The following is an 18,117-nucleotide window of genomic DNA, read 5'->3' on the forward strand; positions in this document are numbered from 1 at the left end:
GAAAGATCTAAGATCTACAAAGTAGTATAAGAAATTATCATTTCTGCCCCGTTCGAGGTGAGTAACTGTACCTTTATTTGCTTTGGTAAAAACATGAGAGTATTTAAAAAGTAAGTTGTATGACTTTGCTAGGTTCTCTCGTACTGTTTTAAGACCAACTTCTTTGACCCGATGTGCTTGCTGAGATGTTAACTGGACACTGTATTCTTGCTGCATGTCTGCTCTGATGTCATTCAAAGTATATATCCATTTATCCTGAATAAATTTATCCATGATAATATGACCAACAACCCAACTCTTTACTTAATAAAGATCACTAGACAACACCTCATTAGAACAAGTGTGTACATTGTCAACTCTTCTCACTACCCAAGGAACATTCAGGTAATTCGAATCTCTCATTGCTTGAATATGCCATTTACATGATTCCGAAGAACAATGGGCCTCAAAGCGTATTTAATAATGTTTCTCGTTGCTGAAAGGCATTATGGAATAATGTTTCTATGTATTTAATAACAGGGAAATGTGTTTCTCATTTGTGGAATGTAAATACTTAGTGTCAATTTACTGTAATGGATTTTTAAACTGTTGCATATGATGTATTGTAATGAGAGAACGGGTTTGTTTTATATGCCCTATGTTCTACGACTTTTCCTTCTTTTAGAAGGGAAGTGTACTTCAGTTTATCTGATTTTATATTTCTTTGTTGATATGTAATTACTGAACACTGTTAATGGTTTTTATATGGGCTACCAGTTGAATTTTGAACTTTCAGTTAATAATTATTCTTCTATGTAATCCTTTATTCTTCAGTAGTTGTATGTAGATTGATGTCAGTCATTTTTTTTTTCCTGGTAATGCAAAACAAATGGCTGATTGTTAGTTCTTATCAGTTTTCATCGGTTTGTAAGTCGTTCTTCATATTGCATTTTGACTGATAGGGGATTCTTCATTATCAGAGGCAGTTTATTATAGATTTTTCATAAGCACCTACTAAATTATTTTGTTTATTAGAAGAGAATCATTCAATCTTTAATGTGCAATGTTGAATTTCTGATACCTGTTATGGCTTCTATTTATTTATTACTTTTTTCTTCTTATTTATGATATTAGCTTGCTTCAGGCTTCAGGAAATCCAGTTATTCAATATTCATCTATTGAAACTACTTTTTGCAAGGGGAAAAATCAGAAGAATAACAAAACAAAACTGTAAAACATTCTCATCGAATCTCAATAAGAATCCAGGAATTTTTTTTAATTAATTTTTTATGTCCATTTGTAGTTTATTTAGATAGTACCTTATGGTTGCTTCTGATCGTGGGAATATAATTCTTTTTTTTTTCAAAAAAAAAAATTATATTTGTTGATATTCCGAAGGCTTTGTCATTGGCATAATAAGAAATATAGAAAGGAAACTTGCAGATTGATGAATCATATTCAATCAATATTGTTTCTTCCTTTTTTAATTTATTACATGATATGTGAAAGAGAATATTTAAATTATTTATACTTGCAGAATGATGAATCATATTCAAAGAATATTCTTTCTTTTTGAATGAATTTTACATACACTTAAATTTCAAATGTAAACCCTTATAGTAGCCGAAAATCTACGTCACTGCTACTTGTCTATCTCATATATTTATCGATATATGTATGGTTTTATTGAATGCATTAAACAGGCAAAAAATGTTCAATAATGAATTGCTAGGTTAGATTGAAATACAATATATTTATCAACTCCCATTAATATTGAGGAAGATATTTATTTATATCTATATTTTTTGAAAGGGTGAGACTATTTGTACTCTAAAAGTTATTTTGAACAATTTATTACTGCGAACACCCATCAATTAAATTTAAAAATTTGATTTTATTTTGTATACTCTTTTAGATGTCCAAAAAGCCCTCATCCTATATATATTTAGTAAAATCATCAACTCACCAAAAATAAATATTTAAATTAATTATCTTTATTTACTTTGCAATAATATAATTGTAAAAATACTCAACTCATCAAAACTAAAAAAATAAATAAACAAAACCTTATTCGTATTCAACAAACACACACAAGGTTTTAACTCATTTTCCGGACTAAAAACGAAAAAATTCCAGCCCCAAACTCATTTATCATAATGTTGTACACTGACAAATTTATATATTAAAACTTTCTTTTATATCGAACAATACAAAAGTTGTGGTCAAAATCTTCCAAAATATTGATTTCGTCCTTTATAAACATTTGTTCAACTTATTATTGTTCAGATATTTAAAATAAAATTTGTTATAAGAGAATCGGAAGTTGAATAAGTGTGTTCGATGGGTGCACAAAGTAATTCTTTATATTTACTCATAAATTGTCCTCTGTAAAAAATTAAATCATGAGTATTTTTATAACAAATAATTTTATTAAATTTAAAATATTTAAAATAATTTTTACAATTCAAAAAATCTCACACTTTCTAAAATAAGATTATTAATAAGTCCGTTGGGGCTTGAAATTTTGCTTGACGAGGAATTTATGGATTAACTTTTGAAGATCACGTCCTTAGAGATGGAGTGAGGCTTAGAACATGCGTGGGGTGCGTTTAGAGTTGTTGATTAATTTCATCTCGGGAGTGTGAAACCTTGTTGATCGTTTTGTAGACGAGTTTGGTGAGCCGTAAGCTGTTGCAGTTGCTGTTGCCATCACCTCAACTGCTCCTGGCCTCTCCCAAAATAAATCAAATAGCCTCATCCAAATGCTTCATTACTTTTTCATTTTTTTGAAAGGAGAAAAAAAAAAAAAAAATTAACTCTCCCACACAGGAATTGAACGAACTTTGTTTTGTACCCACACGACATGGGAGAGCCCAAGGATTGATAATGGATTAACCGACGAAAGATGACAATAATGTGTAATCAATATCTGCTACGGAAACTAGCAATTTCTTTTTTACAGTTTCGGATCAGGATCAGATCAGGATCTATGCCGAATCCTGATCCTTACAAAGGATTTACACATCATACAATGAAAATCCTACAGTTTGTTACTTGGTATTCTGTGATTTTTATATTAACGAAGAACAAACATACGGGCAATGTGCTAGTCAGTCTAGGCTACAATTGTTTCCTATAATACAGTTTTGCAAACAATAACCACTTCTATCATTACAACCTATATTCCAGCACCTACTGAGTTAGAGGGACACATTCGAGCTCTATTTCTAGCACCCCCCTCTCGACATTTTGCAGCCGCAGATTGATTTCCTGTTTCACTTTCCCATCTACTAGGGTTATGATGCCATCATTGACTAGAGTGTTATCCTTCCCCGCTACCCATTTCCCAAGTTGCATGGACTCATTGATATTGGATGTTTCACAGGCTCGGGCAGCAGTCACTAAAGGTTGAATGTCAATCTCGGCATCCCCCATAAAGTCATCAGTTGTGAATGTGTCCTTATCATATACAAGCTGCATCATATATTCCCAAAATTTGTTAACGTGGAGCTTATAAACATCATCACAGTGTTGGATGCAATAGATTTCTGAAACAATTAGTAAGCGACCCTGAAGGGGGGGGGGGGGGGGGAGGGAAAAGAAAAAAAAAAAAAAGGTGGCGAACCTATTAGCTACAGGTAATTCTTTGTCCGAAGGAAAGATATCACGGGGCGGTTCGCCCTATTCAGATATTCACGACCAAGAAGAAGAAGTACTGGATTCTCTTTCGGATAGGTCCTGAAAGGAGAAGGAAGGCTGGAATGCCAACAGGCGTCTATTATTGAATTCACCCGACCCGATAGTACCAATTTTGGGAACGTCCAGTGCCAAGGTCACTGGACGGGTAAGTCGCCAATCCCTAAAACGGACTATGTAATGTACTTTATCTGCTGGGTTACAGGCGGGCATTTTACCAGAGGTTTATATTGTATCAATCGTGAAAACAAATCACTTCAATTTACTGCATATTCTCTACGAAAACAGCAGAGTCAATGAATTCAAAGGAGGCAACTGTCCAGGCAATTCCGTTTTGCTCTTAACAATCTTTTAGAGAATTTATCCTGCCCAAAGCTTTATTCAAGTATGGTGACAACATTTCAAACAGCATGCTTTGATGCAGTGAAAAATGGTTGTTGACAGTATGGTTGAGGATTTTTCGAATGAGTATAAGCACAAAAAAGTCATCTACAAGTGACATTCTAGAAATGGCAAAGAATGCTATGACAAAAACTCTCATGTATTTGAAAATATGCTTTCAGTTCTGTAAAAACACAACGCACATCATGTAATCCATAAAAGAGACTATCTTACCACTTTCAGAGGAGGAATGTTTTCTGGAATTGACAACATAAGACTTTCATTCCAAACAGGATTCAGGTTGCTCTTTATTACACGCGTCTTAACCGTCTGAAGCAATAGATGATTAACAGACTATTAGCATAAACGAAAATTACATCTGTTTACCTGCATCAGACAAAGAAAATAAATTTTCCAAGGAGTTCGTAAAGAAAAAGAGTCTCACTTGATGACCCAGAGCAAGGATGACATAGGGATCGCTAGTCATAACATCCCGAACAGCTAGGTTGGTGCCTTTGACCACATTGACCTTAATCAATCCAACAAACTCAACCATAGCTACCTACAAAAAGCATGCTTAAGATAATGAGATTCAATATAGCATACCTTTTGAAAACATTTTCAGTATACAGAAGAGGTAGATAAACTATGACCAAATTCATTAATGCAAATTATTCTTTTTTTCCCCCTGGAAATTGCTTATGATGTTGTGGAGCCAATTTATCTAAAACAGTGTACTTTTAATAAATAATCTGCAATCAGGTGCATGATTCATCTCATTTCTCTTTTGTTCCAATGAATTATTTTTAGGGGGCAGTAATGAGGGTTTCAACCACATCAGTCCAGCCTCCCCATTTTATTCGCTTAATCACTCCCAAGAGAAAACGCTTACCCAAAAGTTATTCATTGACCTAATCGAATTAACATAGATCAAACAGAGAATAATTACCAGTGAGTTGGCCTTCTTAGAGTTCTTACTCTCAGATTCCTTTCTTCCCCAGCTGTTACGAAATGCGATTCCAATACGATGTCTTGTTGCTTGTTTTTCGTAATGTTTCTTATCATGGCTTGAAGAACTAGTGCTGGAGGATGATGAACGTCTATGGGGAGCTGGATATGGGCATAATAACGCCTGTTCATCAAAATTAAAAAATTCTAGCTTCTCGTATTTTCTCCTGAGTATTCAAAAATTAAAATTAGTAATTTTAGAACGGTTTGAGTATCTTGTACCAAAGGCATGATAATAACCTTCCTTTACCTGATAAAATCTGAGCGCTCGTCTATAAACGAATTCGGATTTGGTTTCTTGAGATTGCCAGGAGTGTAAGCTTCATACTTCTTGTTTACTGCAATATTGCCGCCCATTTCTGCCAAAGCATCAACTTGTTCATTTGTCCATTCATCAAGCTTCACTGATAGAACCTGGCAAAATGTTGAATCAAATTGAAACATCCAATTGCAGATAAGTATGAGAAAGAGACTAACAGAATGGGTCCAACAGCATTCCATATTTGACCAGAAAATGGACTGAACTGTTAATGAAATATCAGATCAGATTACTCTCAATATCCATATAACAATGACCATGAACTGATTTCACCTACTGCAGGTCAAACTCTCACAGGAAAAAATCAAGCCTCTTGAGGATCAGCCCAAATTCTCAGGAAAATTAAATTTATCACCACATTCTCAGTTTGATGAACATTCCTCTCTGAAAACACTTCGATGAATTTTGTTTATTTATTGCAATATTTAAATGATAAATACTTAATAAATGAAAACCAGAGCCCTCCCAAATCAGGTTTGAGCCCAACAGTTACAAGTAAACAAGAGATCATGCTTCTAATTATGTTGCCATTTAGTTCATAGACAAACACATCCATTTTTCCATCGTCCTAAAGATATTGCTGTGCCTGTAATATTTCAAACTCTATTTTTATGAGCTTCAAGAATTTTATTCACCCGTGTTGCATGACCAGTTTTGAGGAGAGATGATAAAGTGTGCATGGTAGCAGGGGACTATTTTACGGATTTTCAAAACACTCCAGTGATTAATTGATAAAATGGGTTCTTTTACAAAGCCATGAATAGGCTCCTGGCAGGTTCTTACCCTGATTTTTGGGCTTCTATAAAACTGTTGACATTGATTTACTAAGAGTTGAAATATACTGCATGTGTGAAACTAAATTACCTAAAGCTTTGACAATACGCAACCTCAAGTTGTTGATATTAGATGGCAGATTCAGACCACGTTACCTGCTTAGGTTTGGAAAATCCTATACCATTTGGGTCTTTCTTCCGAGTTCTTTTGAAAATAATAAGCTCTTATAAATAAAATTTAGACATATTTTACTATTAGTCGATGAACAAACAAGGTCACAATAGCAGCAACTGTAAGATTATACTAGATCAGACCAGGTCACAGAGCATAATTCAGTAAGCATACCTTTGATATATGCACTCCAAGGCTTCTATGAATACCAGAACACTTGATACAAATAAACACTCCAGTACTTAATGATCTGATATCCTCCAAAAATAAAATAATATATCAAGAAGAAGCTCAAGTAAAGAAGTGGAACAAATGAGTGACATGTAGAAATAATGCATCAATATAAGCAACTGTCAGCAATTATATGAAAGATATTAACAAATGCTTCCTCTGAAGTTGCAATAAACAAAAGGAAAAAAGAATAGAGAGAATGGTAGGTCGATACAGACCAAGAGAGATTGACAGAGAGAAATAATGCTCTTGAAAGATAGTTAATATAATTCAAGTTGAAGTTGATAATGGGTTCTTAAATAAGAACATAGAAATTTTCAATGGGAAAAGAAGCTCGTAGTAAGTTTCGTGACTCAAAACTGAATCCAAGCCCTTCGAAAAGGTACATCTATTACATAAATAGAAAATAATATTTGTTTGAAAAGTATAGCTCAGTTGACATAAAAACACCAATGGATGGAAATTGTGCTTGTCAACTTGAGGATCAAAGTTCATATCAGATAGAAGACAAGAATCTACCAGTAACATTTGATATAATAGTTCATAGAAAGACATGAGTATGCAAGCATGGAAGGTTTTACTCATTCATTTCATATGTCCCCGCCTCGTAACTCAAATATTTATCGGTTCATACTGAGGAACAATTATGTAAGTTTTCTGCGTTGTCGGGGTTAATTGATCCAATATTCCAAGAATCATAGCTTGCTAATATGTATAATTCCTCAGTAATAGCACAATCTGATATATATATCTAGTTCATATCATCCATCGTGTAAACTTTCGAACTCTGAAGCCAAATCACAATAGCGCAAAACAGAAAATAGAACAAAACAAGAATATCACACCCAGAGATAAACACAAGAAGACTGATAAATGAAGAAGCAATAATGCAAGTATAAACAAAGAAGCAATAATGCAAGTATAACTTCAAATATGGATAAAGTGAACAAGACATAGGATATACTGGCTAAATCTAGAATTATACTCACACCCATTTTGGATCAGGAGATCCACAATCTGCACAATGCCTATTACCGGGTTGCCTCAATAGATTCTCCAGCCTTGCTCGTGGACCTGGTTGATAAGAAATAGGTTAATTAGACTAACAAGATTAATTGAACTCTCTCGGGAGATTTCAGTGAAGAGAAAAAGAGAAACTAAAGCCTCTAAAAGCACTAGACCATTTCTGCTGTAGATGAAAACAGTAATGGAATTTTATTTTCCTCTTCTTTATTAGCAAAAGACCCAAAACTCAACAGAGCTAAGTTCTATTTAGTTTGATGCTCAAAGATCATTTTTAATATGGTAAAGAAATACTATACTGCTATTGAATGCTTACCAGTTTGTTTTATTTTTATCAGATTCTGTGTACATCTAAACAGCCAAATATTGGTATTTCGGTCTTACAAAGGCGCTAAGTATGAAAATTGACAAAATATTTTTTTAGAAGCCAAGTATTTAGTATTTATAACTCAAACTTGGATATTCATTGTCAAAAATCATGTCTGACAATTTGCATTCATCGCATCAATGACTATCCTCCCATTGCTAGATCAATGCAAATTGTGACCGTAACTTATGCATAAAAGTTAAATTTCATGCAACTAAGTTACACATATGCACATCTGCTTAAAAAAATTTCATCAATGAATGACTTCATTGCGGCTTAAAGTGTGGTGACTTTAAATCTACAGCCCATATGAGTGAAATCACAAACTCTCCAGTCTTTAACTGCAATTAATTCACTAAACATTTTAGATGTTGTGCTTACAAAAATTAAGTTGAAATATAGTACCTACAAACTAACCCAGACTTCAGTTCTTGAAAGCACCCAAGAAAAGATTCATAACTTACTTTCTGCAGTTATTGACCTAAGACTAGAGGTAAGGACAATAGAAAAGGTGCAGAAGAATACAATGAAAGCAGTCAATCAGTCAAAATCTTTCATCCTGGTAATACACTTAGCCTTTTATCTGGTAATTAACAGCGTCAAACCATAAAAAAAGATCATAAGGTATGATCACATACCTTTTTTCACATCTCATATATTTCAATTGCAATTTTGCTTGTTTGACTATTTATCCAAGAAGAGCACAAACTTTCCTTTTAAAAAAATTAAAAAATTAAAAATAAAGGTTAAAGGCCAAGATATCAGAAGATATCTGACGATCCCAATGTCCATTCCATCTTGGTGTTTCTGAAATAAAGAGCTCGTACAAGCAAGAACCTGATCCTAAAATTAATTATGACATGCTAATTTAAAATTAACAAAACTCCATTCTAGATTTAGCTTTGGCAATCAATGAAACAATCAAATAGTAAGGTTTCTTATTTTCAGTCAGAAATATGTTTCTAACATCATCAAGTACAACACTATGAATGGATTGGTCAAGAAGCGTCAGGTTGTCTCAAGCAACTCATACCTGAAGATGCTGAAACACCAATATTGTAAAAATCTCAATTGGAATAAATAAATGACCAGTTCTTAAGATGTCATACCCTCCTTGGCCTATAGGTTGACACCTCCTTGCCTCATCTTTGAGGTCAAGGTTTCAAGTCTACCCATGTGGTTGTGGTAGTAGAATTCCTCCTAATTATGGGGTAGGTCTCTCTGTCCTTCTTTGGGGAAGATTTCTGGGTTGGGCTTTAGATGAATTATAACAAGGAAGATCTCAACAGACTTGTAATCGTTATATCCGTAGAATTGCATTGTAATATTAAAAAAAAATGAACTCTTTTCTTTACCCACCTAAGGAAATGAATCACTATCATTCAAAAGTGACAATATATAAGTTTATGAGTGAAAATAGATGAGAGAATCATCATAAGTCATCTCATTGGAGTGAAAATAGACAGAAAAGAAAAGAAAAGATGAATGGACCAGTGAAATAATTTCATATAAAGCCAATAGCCCAATGAGGAGCAGGTAAAAACTAACTAGTGTTTTCATATTTAACCCCAAAAGTTGAAGAATTGCGGTTAACAAATCCAAAGTATTGAAAAATTGAAACATAATCTATTTCTGTTTGGCCTTTAGCAACAATTTCAACCTGAAGCCACTATACAGCAAATTGTAATAGCTAAAACATCTTCAAGCAACGAGCGCATTGACATTTAAAGAACATATAATGGAAAATGAAATTTGAGAATATGGATTGGTTTTAGGATTTGAGTCTCCAAACTTACTGCCATCATGGAGTCCAGAGGAAGTCTTTGCTCGTATAATGATAGCAATATTGAAAGGGGAAACAAAAAGTAAATCCCAGTCAAGAAACAATATCCATTGGTTGAAACATAAGTAACACCGAGAACATCGTCAGTTCTATCAAACTTGACTAAAATCTAGATCCATTCAAAGTTCCATCGATTTTATTGACGTTTAATACGCACAGCATGCTACCTTAAGCCATCTTCACTCAAGCTACTCAAAACTTTGTTTCCCTACACCATCAGAAAATCTAGCTGCAGATTCCACAAGATGTGCACATTTCATTTCCAATATAATTATCACATGTTCAGAAATTCAACTTTTCTGATTATTTAAGCAAAATTAGTGTTAAAAGTAAATTTTTACAACATTTGCGGCAGGCAACAAATAATCTTCAGTTAACATTCCATCCATAACTTTCGTTGAAAGACAAACAAATGAAAAGGGAAAAAAAAAGTAATCCCACATAAATAAATAACATTTCTCATAGACATTTTTTATATGACAAAAGATAAAGAAAATACCAGAAACATTTTTGGGATCAGAATTTGCATGCTGGGTTGCCATCTCCAGCCTCCAAATATAAGACCAGAATCATCAGAACGCTGCTACAATCTCAGCGAAGCCATTTATCATCTCCTTCTTTGTGTTAAAGCAAATGGGTAACTGAAAAGAAAAAAGAAATTAAAATTAAAATTCAATTAACAATCAATTAAGAGCATCATATTGAAGAAACAATAAAGGGGAAAAAAAACTACACATAAAATTGCTTCTCAAAATTAATAAAAAAGGTCCCTATCAGCTTCTCCTCTGCACAATGCACATCCAAATTAAACTTGAAAGTCATAAATGCTTTGAACAAATTGCATTTGGAATAAGCTAAAAGCGAGAATACAAAAGAGTTCTCACAATTTGGACAAATGAATTTGAAGGTGCTAAATTGGGAAAATTCCAAGAATTAATTAATGGGGAAAAAAAGGGAGAATATTTTATGTTTGTTTTTCTGGGGTTAATTCGTTTTCAAACAACAAAAACAAAACACGAAGATTCCACCAACGATTGAAGAGAAGAATTTGCATTTGATTTTATTTAAACAAAAAAACAATTCTAGTTTATGTTTTGCTTTTGAATAATTATTAGAGAAATAATCTTGTCCGTCGCGCGAAGTCAATGTTGGAAAATTTGGATGTTGTGGAGTTGTGTTCGTTATTCTCGTCGTTAATGCTTCCATCATTTCCAATCCCACGCGCGGTATGAGAATTGTGTTACACATTTCAATTTATTTATTTTTAATTAAAAAACAATGCCATCTTTGGTCACCATCCCTTACTCATAGTAAGCTTAAATAGGTACGGGGTAGAAGATTTCCAAAAAAATATATGAATAATCATCTCACTCTCCTATTTCCTATATCCTCTTTACTTTTTAACATATCGCATATGCTATTTAGCTTTAAATGGACATGGAATATAATATTTTAAAATAATCAATATCAAAACAAAAAAATCACAAGTAATAAGGAGCACTTTTAATTTTTGTGTGGGGCTGTGATGGGCTCATGTGTTCCAATTATCATAATTTTACAACAGTATGAACAAAAAAAAAAAATTGTAAAAGAAGATAAAAGTACCTAATGATTGATGATGAATTGATAGTTGATGATTTGTTGAACGAAGTTTATGAATCTCAATTAAAAATCTTCACTAGAATTTTAAATTGTATGATTATCAATTATAATTTGTAATGACCAAAAGATGCTATCCAAAGTCAATTTTTGTGTTTCTATATTCCTTGAAACTTGAAACTTAAACTGCTAATATTTACATTTTAGGATTTTATTGTTTTACTTTAATATTTATTTGATTTATCTGTCATCTTTAACTTAAAAAATAATAATTAGTGGATAGTCAAAGAACTTTTATGTGTGGATATGGATCATTGTGCTTATTTTAACTTAAAAAATAATAATTAATCGATAATCAAAAAGTTTTGATGTGTGGTTATGGATCATTGTGCTTTATACCGATATTCTACATGTCTAATCAATGGGGGTAAAAGATTATAACCACACCCGATCTCATTTAAAAAAGATAAAATTATACCCAATATCCTACCGTAACTTAACAAGTCCCTTGAGCGCTGTATCCAATGCAATTTTTGTCATCCCTAATAATAATATAGCGTTAACAAGGGCCTAAATTTTTTTTTCATTTTGTCCTTAGGAATTTGGCGGATGGCTTGTCAGTCAACGTCTTTTGCTTGGTAGCCCATAATCGAATCTTAGAGGAAATAGGTGTTAAAAATTATTTTGAAATTTACGTAATACTAACTTTATTAAAAAAAAAAAAGGCAAGATGAGTTATCAAATAATAAATTTTTATAGTTTTAAAATAATAACCCACCTAATTTTACTTTAAGCCCAAGTCTAGCTCTGTCTTAGTTCGAGTTTCAATGAGTTTGTGAGTTAATAATAATAATAATAATAATAATAATTACATTGTTAAGAATTAAAATATTTAACTTGAAGTATGTAGTATTTTTTTTATTTGAAGATTACAAGAATGCAATGGAATTATATATATATGTATAATTTAAGAGAAGATATTTATAGTTTAAAAATATTAGCATTTCATTATAATTTTTCCGTTGCTTGCTCATTGTATATTTAGTGGGATCCTCCCATCTGCCCATATTAAAAATTTTCTGCAAGAAAATTCTTCAAAATTACCTAAATATAATTTTATTTAGCTGTTTTGTAATTGAACATTAATCTTTCGTTTCTTTTTCTTTTTAATAAATTTCACATTATTCATTAAAAAAAATAGAGGTTTTGAGTATATTTGAATAGGGGTCATTCTAAAATGCTTTGTTTATTTACAGCATCAATAATGTAACAAAAATATACAGTGTTGCATTTTGATTAATGATGTAAAATATTTGTATTAATGAAAAAATGTAAGTTCTTTAAATTATTGTAGTTAGTTAACAAGTTAGTTAAGAAGATTATTTACAAGTCAGAAGAAAAAAGAGTTATTATTCGGGGTAAATTTAAAATGATATTTGTAGACCAATAAATGAATGACACGTGGACAATTACAAGGGTAAGATAGGTAAGACAGTTGGAGCAATACAAAGATACCATTTAAAAGAATTTACTATGTTAGATGAGCTTGAAATCAATAGGCAAGATTGGAAATTATGGGAAAGGATAAACCTAGTAGGGGTGGGCGTCGGTTCAGTTCGATTCGATTTCGGAATAAATTTTTGGTTTCAAATTGGTTCGGATTCAAAAATTAAAAAAAATTGTTCGGTCTTTATGAAAATAAAATCCGAACCAAAACCGATAGGTCGGTTTAAGTTCGGTTTCGGTTCTCAATTTCGGATCGGTTTTGGTTCTCTTAACAATTTAATTTAAGCAATCGGTTTTTCGATTCATCTTAACGGTTTGATTTTTGGTTTGATTTTTCGAATCATTTTTTATTTCAAATCCTGTGTAATAATCTCCTCATTTCACTACTTTGTATAATATATTTGGAGCATGTACAATCTATGATTTCATCAATTAATCTACAATTTCATCAACTACTACTACATCAGCACCACTATGAAATCAATCATCATCACCACCAAATTAACTTAATATGATCCATAACAAAAGTCCATGACAACATAAAAAGAAAAATAAAAAATTCCAACAATGACACAACAAAATAAAAGACTGTCAAAGACCCAACAACATCCAGATAACATCTATAACCATATGAAACTATTACAACATAAAAATTAAAAATCAAGCATAAGAAATGTCATTACTTTACTCCCCTTTCCCACCAACTTCTTCCAACTTTAATAACTTCCAACATCGACACTTCCCAACTTAAACTACACAAATAAAATTGAAATGAGTAAATAAACATAACTATAAAAATAATATATCAAATTCTTCTAAATGATACCTTTTATTGAAATGATTAAAGTAAACATGTCTGAATCGCCAATTGGTCCTTTGCTTTTTATGCTTCTTGTGCTAGCAGTGATCTCACAAATTTTACAAAGAAATAAAATAGATGTATGAAAATCATTATTTATAATATTGAATACTGCAAATAAATTATCAAAAGTCAACAAAATCATTTTATTACCTGCTTCAATAACTTCATAAAATTCAATTTCTTCCTCGGTTGGCTTTATTATGCAATCTCTGAAAAGAGTTGATCGAAGCCAATTCTGAGTGCAATTCAAGGACCAACTGTTTTAGGAGTCAAAGAACTTCTAAATGGGTTGAGAATGTGACCCCTAGTGCGAAATCTCGACTCTAAAGTAAGGGTGGAAACTGGAATTACCAAAATATCTTTGGCAATCTGAGACAAAATTTGGATACCTATGCCAATTGAAACTCCACCATTCAAAATATCAAAATTGTCATTCATCAACTCCGTTTTATCCGACAAGTATCGTTCAACCTCATTTTTCCCACCATAGCCATCTTGTGTAGCTGCTTTTATCTTTTTATATTATGCAAAAGGATCAAGAAAACTAGAACCACTACACTCACTAATCCTACTACTCTGAACCATGCAACTAGTCTTAGCAACACTATTTGGATCACCAGCATTGTAGCTTTGATAAAGCTTCATTAACAACTCTTTAAGGTTATTACACAACTCCTCCACCTTCTTGGTATCATACAAACTACTAAAGCACTATGTAACAAAGTCCATTTGCATTGAGGATCAACTATTGCTGCTAATATCAACAACATGTTGACCTTCTCTAAATTATCGGCCTAATATTTGACAAACTTTGCTATTATAGGTTTGACTATGCAGCTTAACAAAACATAATCACTATCATCAAGAGATTTCAAATGAATTTGAACTTTCCACATCTCATTCAAATAATTACTCGCAATCACAAATTTAGAACTACTAAATTTCAAGGTCACATCATAAAAGATTGATAGAAATTTGACTAACCTTCTTGCGTTGTCCCAATCAGCTTCCCTCAGTGGCCCCAACATGTAATTTTTCATTCTCGTTCTCATCCTCTCTATTAGCTCCGAATCAATTAACATAATGTTCATCTTCATTTTTTAGTCGATCAAATGCTTTTTTAAATTTCAATGCAAATCTCAACATAAAAACTGTTGAATTTCACTTAGTCGGCTGTTGTGAAAGTTTTAATATACTCGCAAGCGCATGAATTCAGAGATAGAATAGTGGTAACGAGATCGATCCCACATGGATTGTTATAAATTGAAATGTCTAATTTAAATCTAAAATTAATATTAATTCTAACCTAGTTGAACAAATTGAGTTTCTAAGAAAATTAAACCAATTAAACTAAGGAAGCAATTAAAATAAAGGAGAATTCAATAAGATAAAAATTACCAAGGTTTCAGAATCCACCACTATTCAACTAGTAATTACCTAATTATTAATTAATCTCCAAATTTAGAGTGACAACTCGAAATCAATCTATGTCATCTCATAAATATCACGATTAAGCCCAAATAAAATTAATCTTGAGTAGGTTCTTTTTCTTCTTAATAGTATGACATCTAAGTATTCCATGTGAACATATTGAATAACAAAGAGTCAAAGTTTCCCTAAACACTCTATGTAAACAATTTAATGAAAGACATAGAATCAAAGATAATCATGTATAAACTTTATAGATCCAAACATAGATTTAATCGAATATTAATCCTAACAATCAACAATGCATGATAGAATTGATGAAATTTTTTAATAACATCCAACTAATCATGTGAAATAAAAACCATAATCATCAAAGAATATATATAGGGAATTAATTAAATAAAAAGATAATTATTTCATTGAATAGGGTTTCATCCTTAACCTCAGTATAAGAAAATTAACTAGACATACTTGAATTGGGAGCAACAAAATAAATAAAATCAGCCATGGGAAAAGTAAACTGCTACAGCTCTTCGTTTTCCTCTCTACCGAATCGCATTTGCTTCCTTTTTCTTCCTCTGGTGGCTGCTCTTCAAAAGTCAAAGCTCGACTTATATAATGTTGCTACCGACCTATTTCATCCAAAGGCTAAAAGGCTTGGCTTTCTAAGCTTTGATTTGATCACGCACATGCTAACAATGGGCCCACTTATGCAAAGCCCAATCAAGCTTCATTTAATCCTCATGTGCTGGCTACTTTTAAAGCTAATATCACTTTCTCTTCTTTGTCCGCATGTGGATGATGAATGCATTTGTTGAGTTCGGTTTCCTTGGCTTGAATTAACATGCATATAAGCATAATTGCTTCCAAGTTAATTAATCTTTAATGATCACAAATTGAACTCCTTTATGCTATTTTTATTCATAATCTCCAATTAATTCCTTATTCAGCAAAACAATTCAATTAATTAAAAATAACAAATAAATATAACTAGCAATTATTTAATTAAGGGTAAAATATGTATATATTATATGCTCATCAAATACCCCCAAACTTAGATTTTGCTAGTTCTCAAGCAAAACTAAAACTTAAAATAAAAGTAACAAAATAAAAAGTAAATCTTAACTAAACCACTTTCGCAGGTAATCGCGATTGCATTTAGCGTATGCAACAAGCCTTTAAACCCTTAGGCGGCCTTAGAGGACGAGTTGTAGTCTCGTGAGGGCTTCAGTGATGATACCCACAAATATCATTTTTAAAAAAATTAAAATAAAAATAAAATGAAAAGAACAACAAGCTTTAAACAAAACATGAAGATTGTAACACCCTAGGCGAATCCCACATCGGCAAAGCACGGGAGAGATGCTGGGTTTATAAGGGGTGATCCACACCTTAATAACAAGGCCCAAAGCGGACAATATCTTGTCAGGTCTGGGTTGGGTCATGACATTGTGGTATCAGAGCGGCTCCGCGTGTCCTTTTGAGCGATGGTGGGGCAAACCTCAGCGAGGACGCTGAGTCCCCAAGGGGGGGTGTATGTAACACTCTAGGCGAATCCCACATCGGCAAAGCACGGGAGAGATGTTGGGTTTATAAGGGGTGATCCACACCTTAATTGGCAAGACACGTTTTGGGGTGTATGGGCGCCCCAAGAACAAATCCGTGCGGGCCTTGTTAAGGCCCAAAGCAGACAATATCTTGTCAGGTCTGGGTTGGGTCATGACATTGTGGTATCAGAGCGGCTCCGCGTGTCCTCTCGAGCGATGATGGGGCAAACCTCAGCGAGGACGCTGAGTCCCCAAGGGGGGGTGTATGTAACACTCTAGGCGAATCCCACATCGGCAAAGCACGGGAGAGATGTTGGGTTTATAAGGGGTGATCCACACCTTAATTGGCAAGACGCGCTTTGGGGTGTATGGGCGCCCCAAGAACAAATCCGTGCGGGCCTTGTTAAGGCCCAAAGCGGACAATATCTTGTCAGGTATGGGTTGGGTCATGACATTGTGGTATCAGAGCAGCTTCGAGTGTCCTCTTGAGCGATGGTGGGGCAAACCTCAGCGAGGACGCTGAGTCCCCAAGGGGGGTGTATGTAACACCCTAGGCGAATCCCACATCGGCAAAGCACGGGAGAGATGCTGGGTTTATAAGGGGTGATCCACACCTTAATTGGCAAGACACGTTTTGGGGTGTATGGGCGCCCCAAGAACAAATCCGTGTGGGCCTTGTTAAGGCCCAAAGCGGATAATATCTTGTTAGGTCTGGGTTGGGTCATGACATTGAAGACGCGTTTTGGGGTGTATGGGCGCCCCAAGAACAAATCCGTGCGGGCCTTGTTAAGGCCCAAAGCGGACAATATCTTGTCAGGTCTGGGTTGGGTCATGACATTGTGGTATCAGAGCGGCTCCGCGTGTCCTCTTGAGCGATGGTGGCGCAAACCTCAGCGAGGACGCTGAGTCCCCAAGGGGGGGTGTATGTAACACTCTAGGCGAATCCCACATCGGCAAAGCACGGGAGAGATGTTGGGTTTATAAGGGGTGATCCACACCTTAATTGGCAAGATGCGTTTTGGGGTGTATGGGCGCCCCAAGAACAAATCCGTGCGGGCCTTGTTAAGGCCCAAAGCGGACAATATCTTGTCAGGTCTGGGTTGGGTCATGACAAAGATAGCCTCAAAGATTGCACAAATTATAAAGGTCAAAGAAAATTTCAAATATTGGCAAAGTTCTAACTTTAATTCAATAGTCAATCCCATCTCTCTTTTGATTCTTGTGGTGTGTGTGTGAAATCAATTCAATCAAATTTATTCCTAAAATCTTCAATATCAACAGCCTTCACCTCAAACAAAGAAAGAATAGGTCGAACTAATCTTATCATCTTGATCTCCAATTTTTTTTTTCACAGGCTTTTATGTGAATTTTCTTTTGATTTTT

The 18,117-nt window shown here is 33.7% G+C and overlaps 1 protein-coding gene across 3 annotated transcripts; it reads right to left on the reverse strand.

The window, feature by feature from the left end:
- Positions 1–3,008: 3,008 nt before the first annotated feature.
- LOC18033186 (probable ADP-ribosylation factor GTPase-activating protein AGD11) lies at positions 3,009–10,946 on the reverse strand. Of its 3 annotated transcripts, XM_006420676.2 has the most exons (10): positions 10,677–10,946; positions 10,526–10,577; positions 10,292–10,433; positions 7,549–7,633; positions 6,503–6,578; positions 5,315–5,478; positions 5,006–5,231; positions 4,502–4,618; positions 4,291–4,386; positions 3,009–3,453 (listed from the first exon to the last, which is right to left on the reverse strand). In XM_006420676.2, exons 3-10 carry the CDS (start codon positions 10,332–10,334, stop codon positions 3,172–3,174), a joined length of 1,089 nt encoding a protein of 362 aa, XP_006420739.1. In that variant the 5' UTR covers positions 10,335–10,433; positions 10,526–10,577; positions 10,677–10,946; the 3' UTR covers positions 3,009–3,171. The 3 variants fall into 3 exon arrangements, with proteins under 3 accessions (XP_006420739.1, XP_024036909.1, XP_006420736.1); XM_024181141.1 differs by lacking the exon at positions 10,526–10,577; XM_006420673.2 differs by having other exon boundaries at positions 10,528–10,946.
- Positions 10,947–18,117: the final 7,171 nt, after the last annotated feature.

This window comes from Citrus clementina, unplaced genomic scaffold, assembly GCF_000493195.1.
Source record: "Citrus clementina cultivar Clemenules unplaced genomic scaffold, Citrus_clementina_v1.0 scaffold_9, whole genome shotgun sequence".
Taxonomy (NCBI): Eukaryota; Viridiplantae; Streptophyta; class Magnoliopsida; order Sapindales; family Rutaceae; genus Citrus; species Citrus x clementina.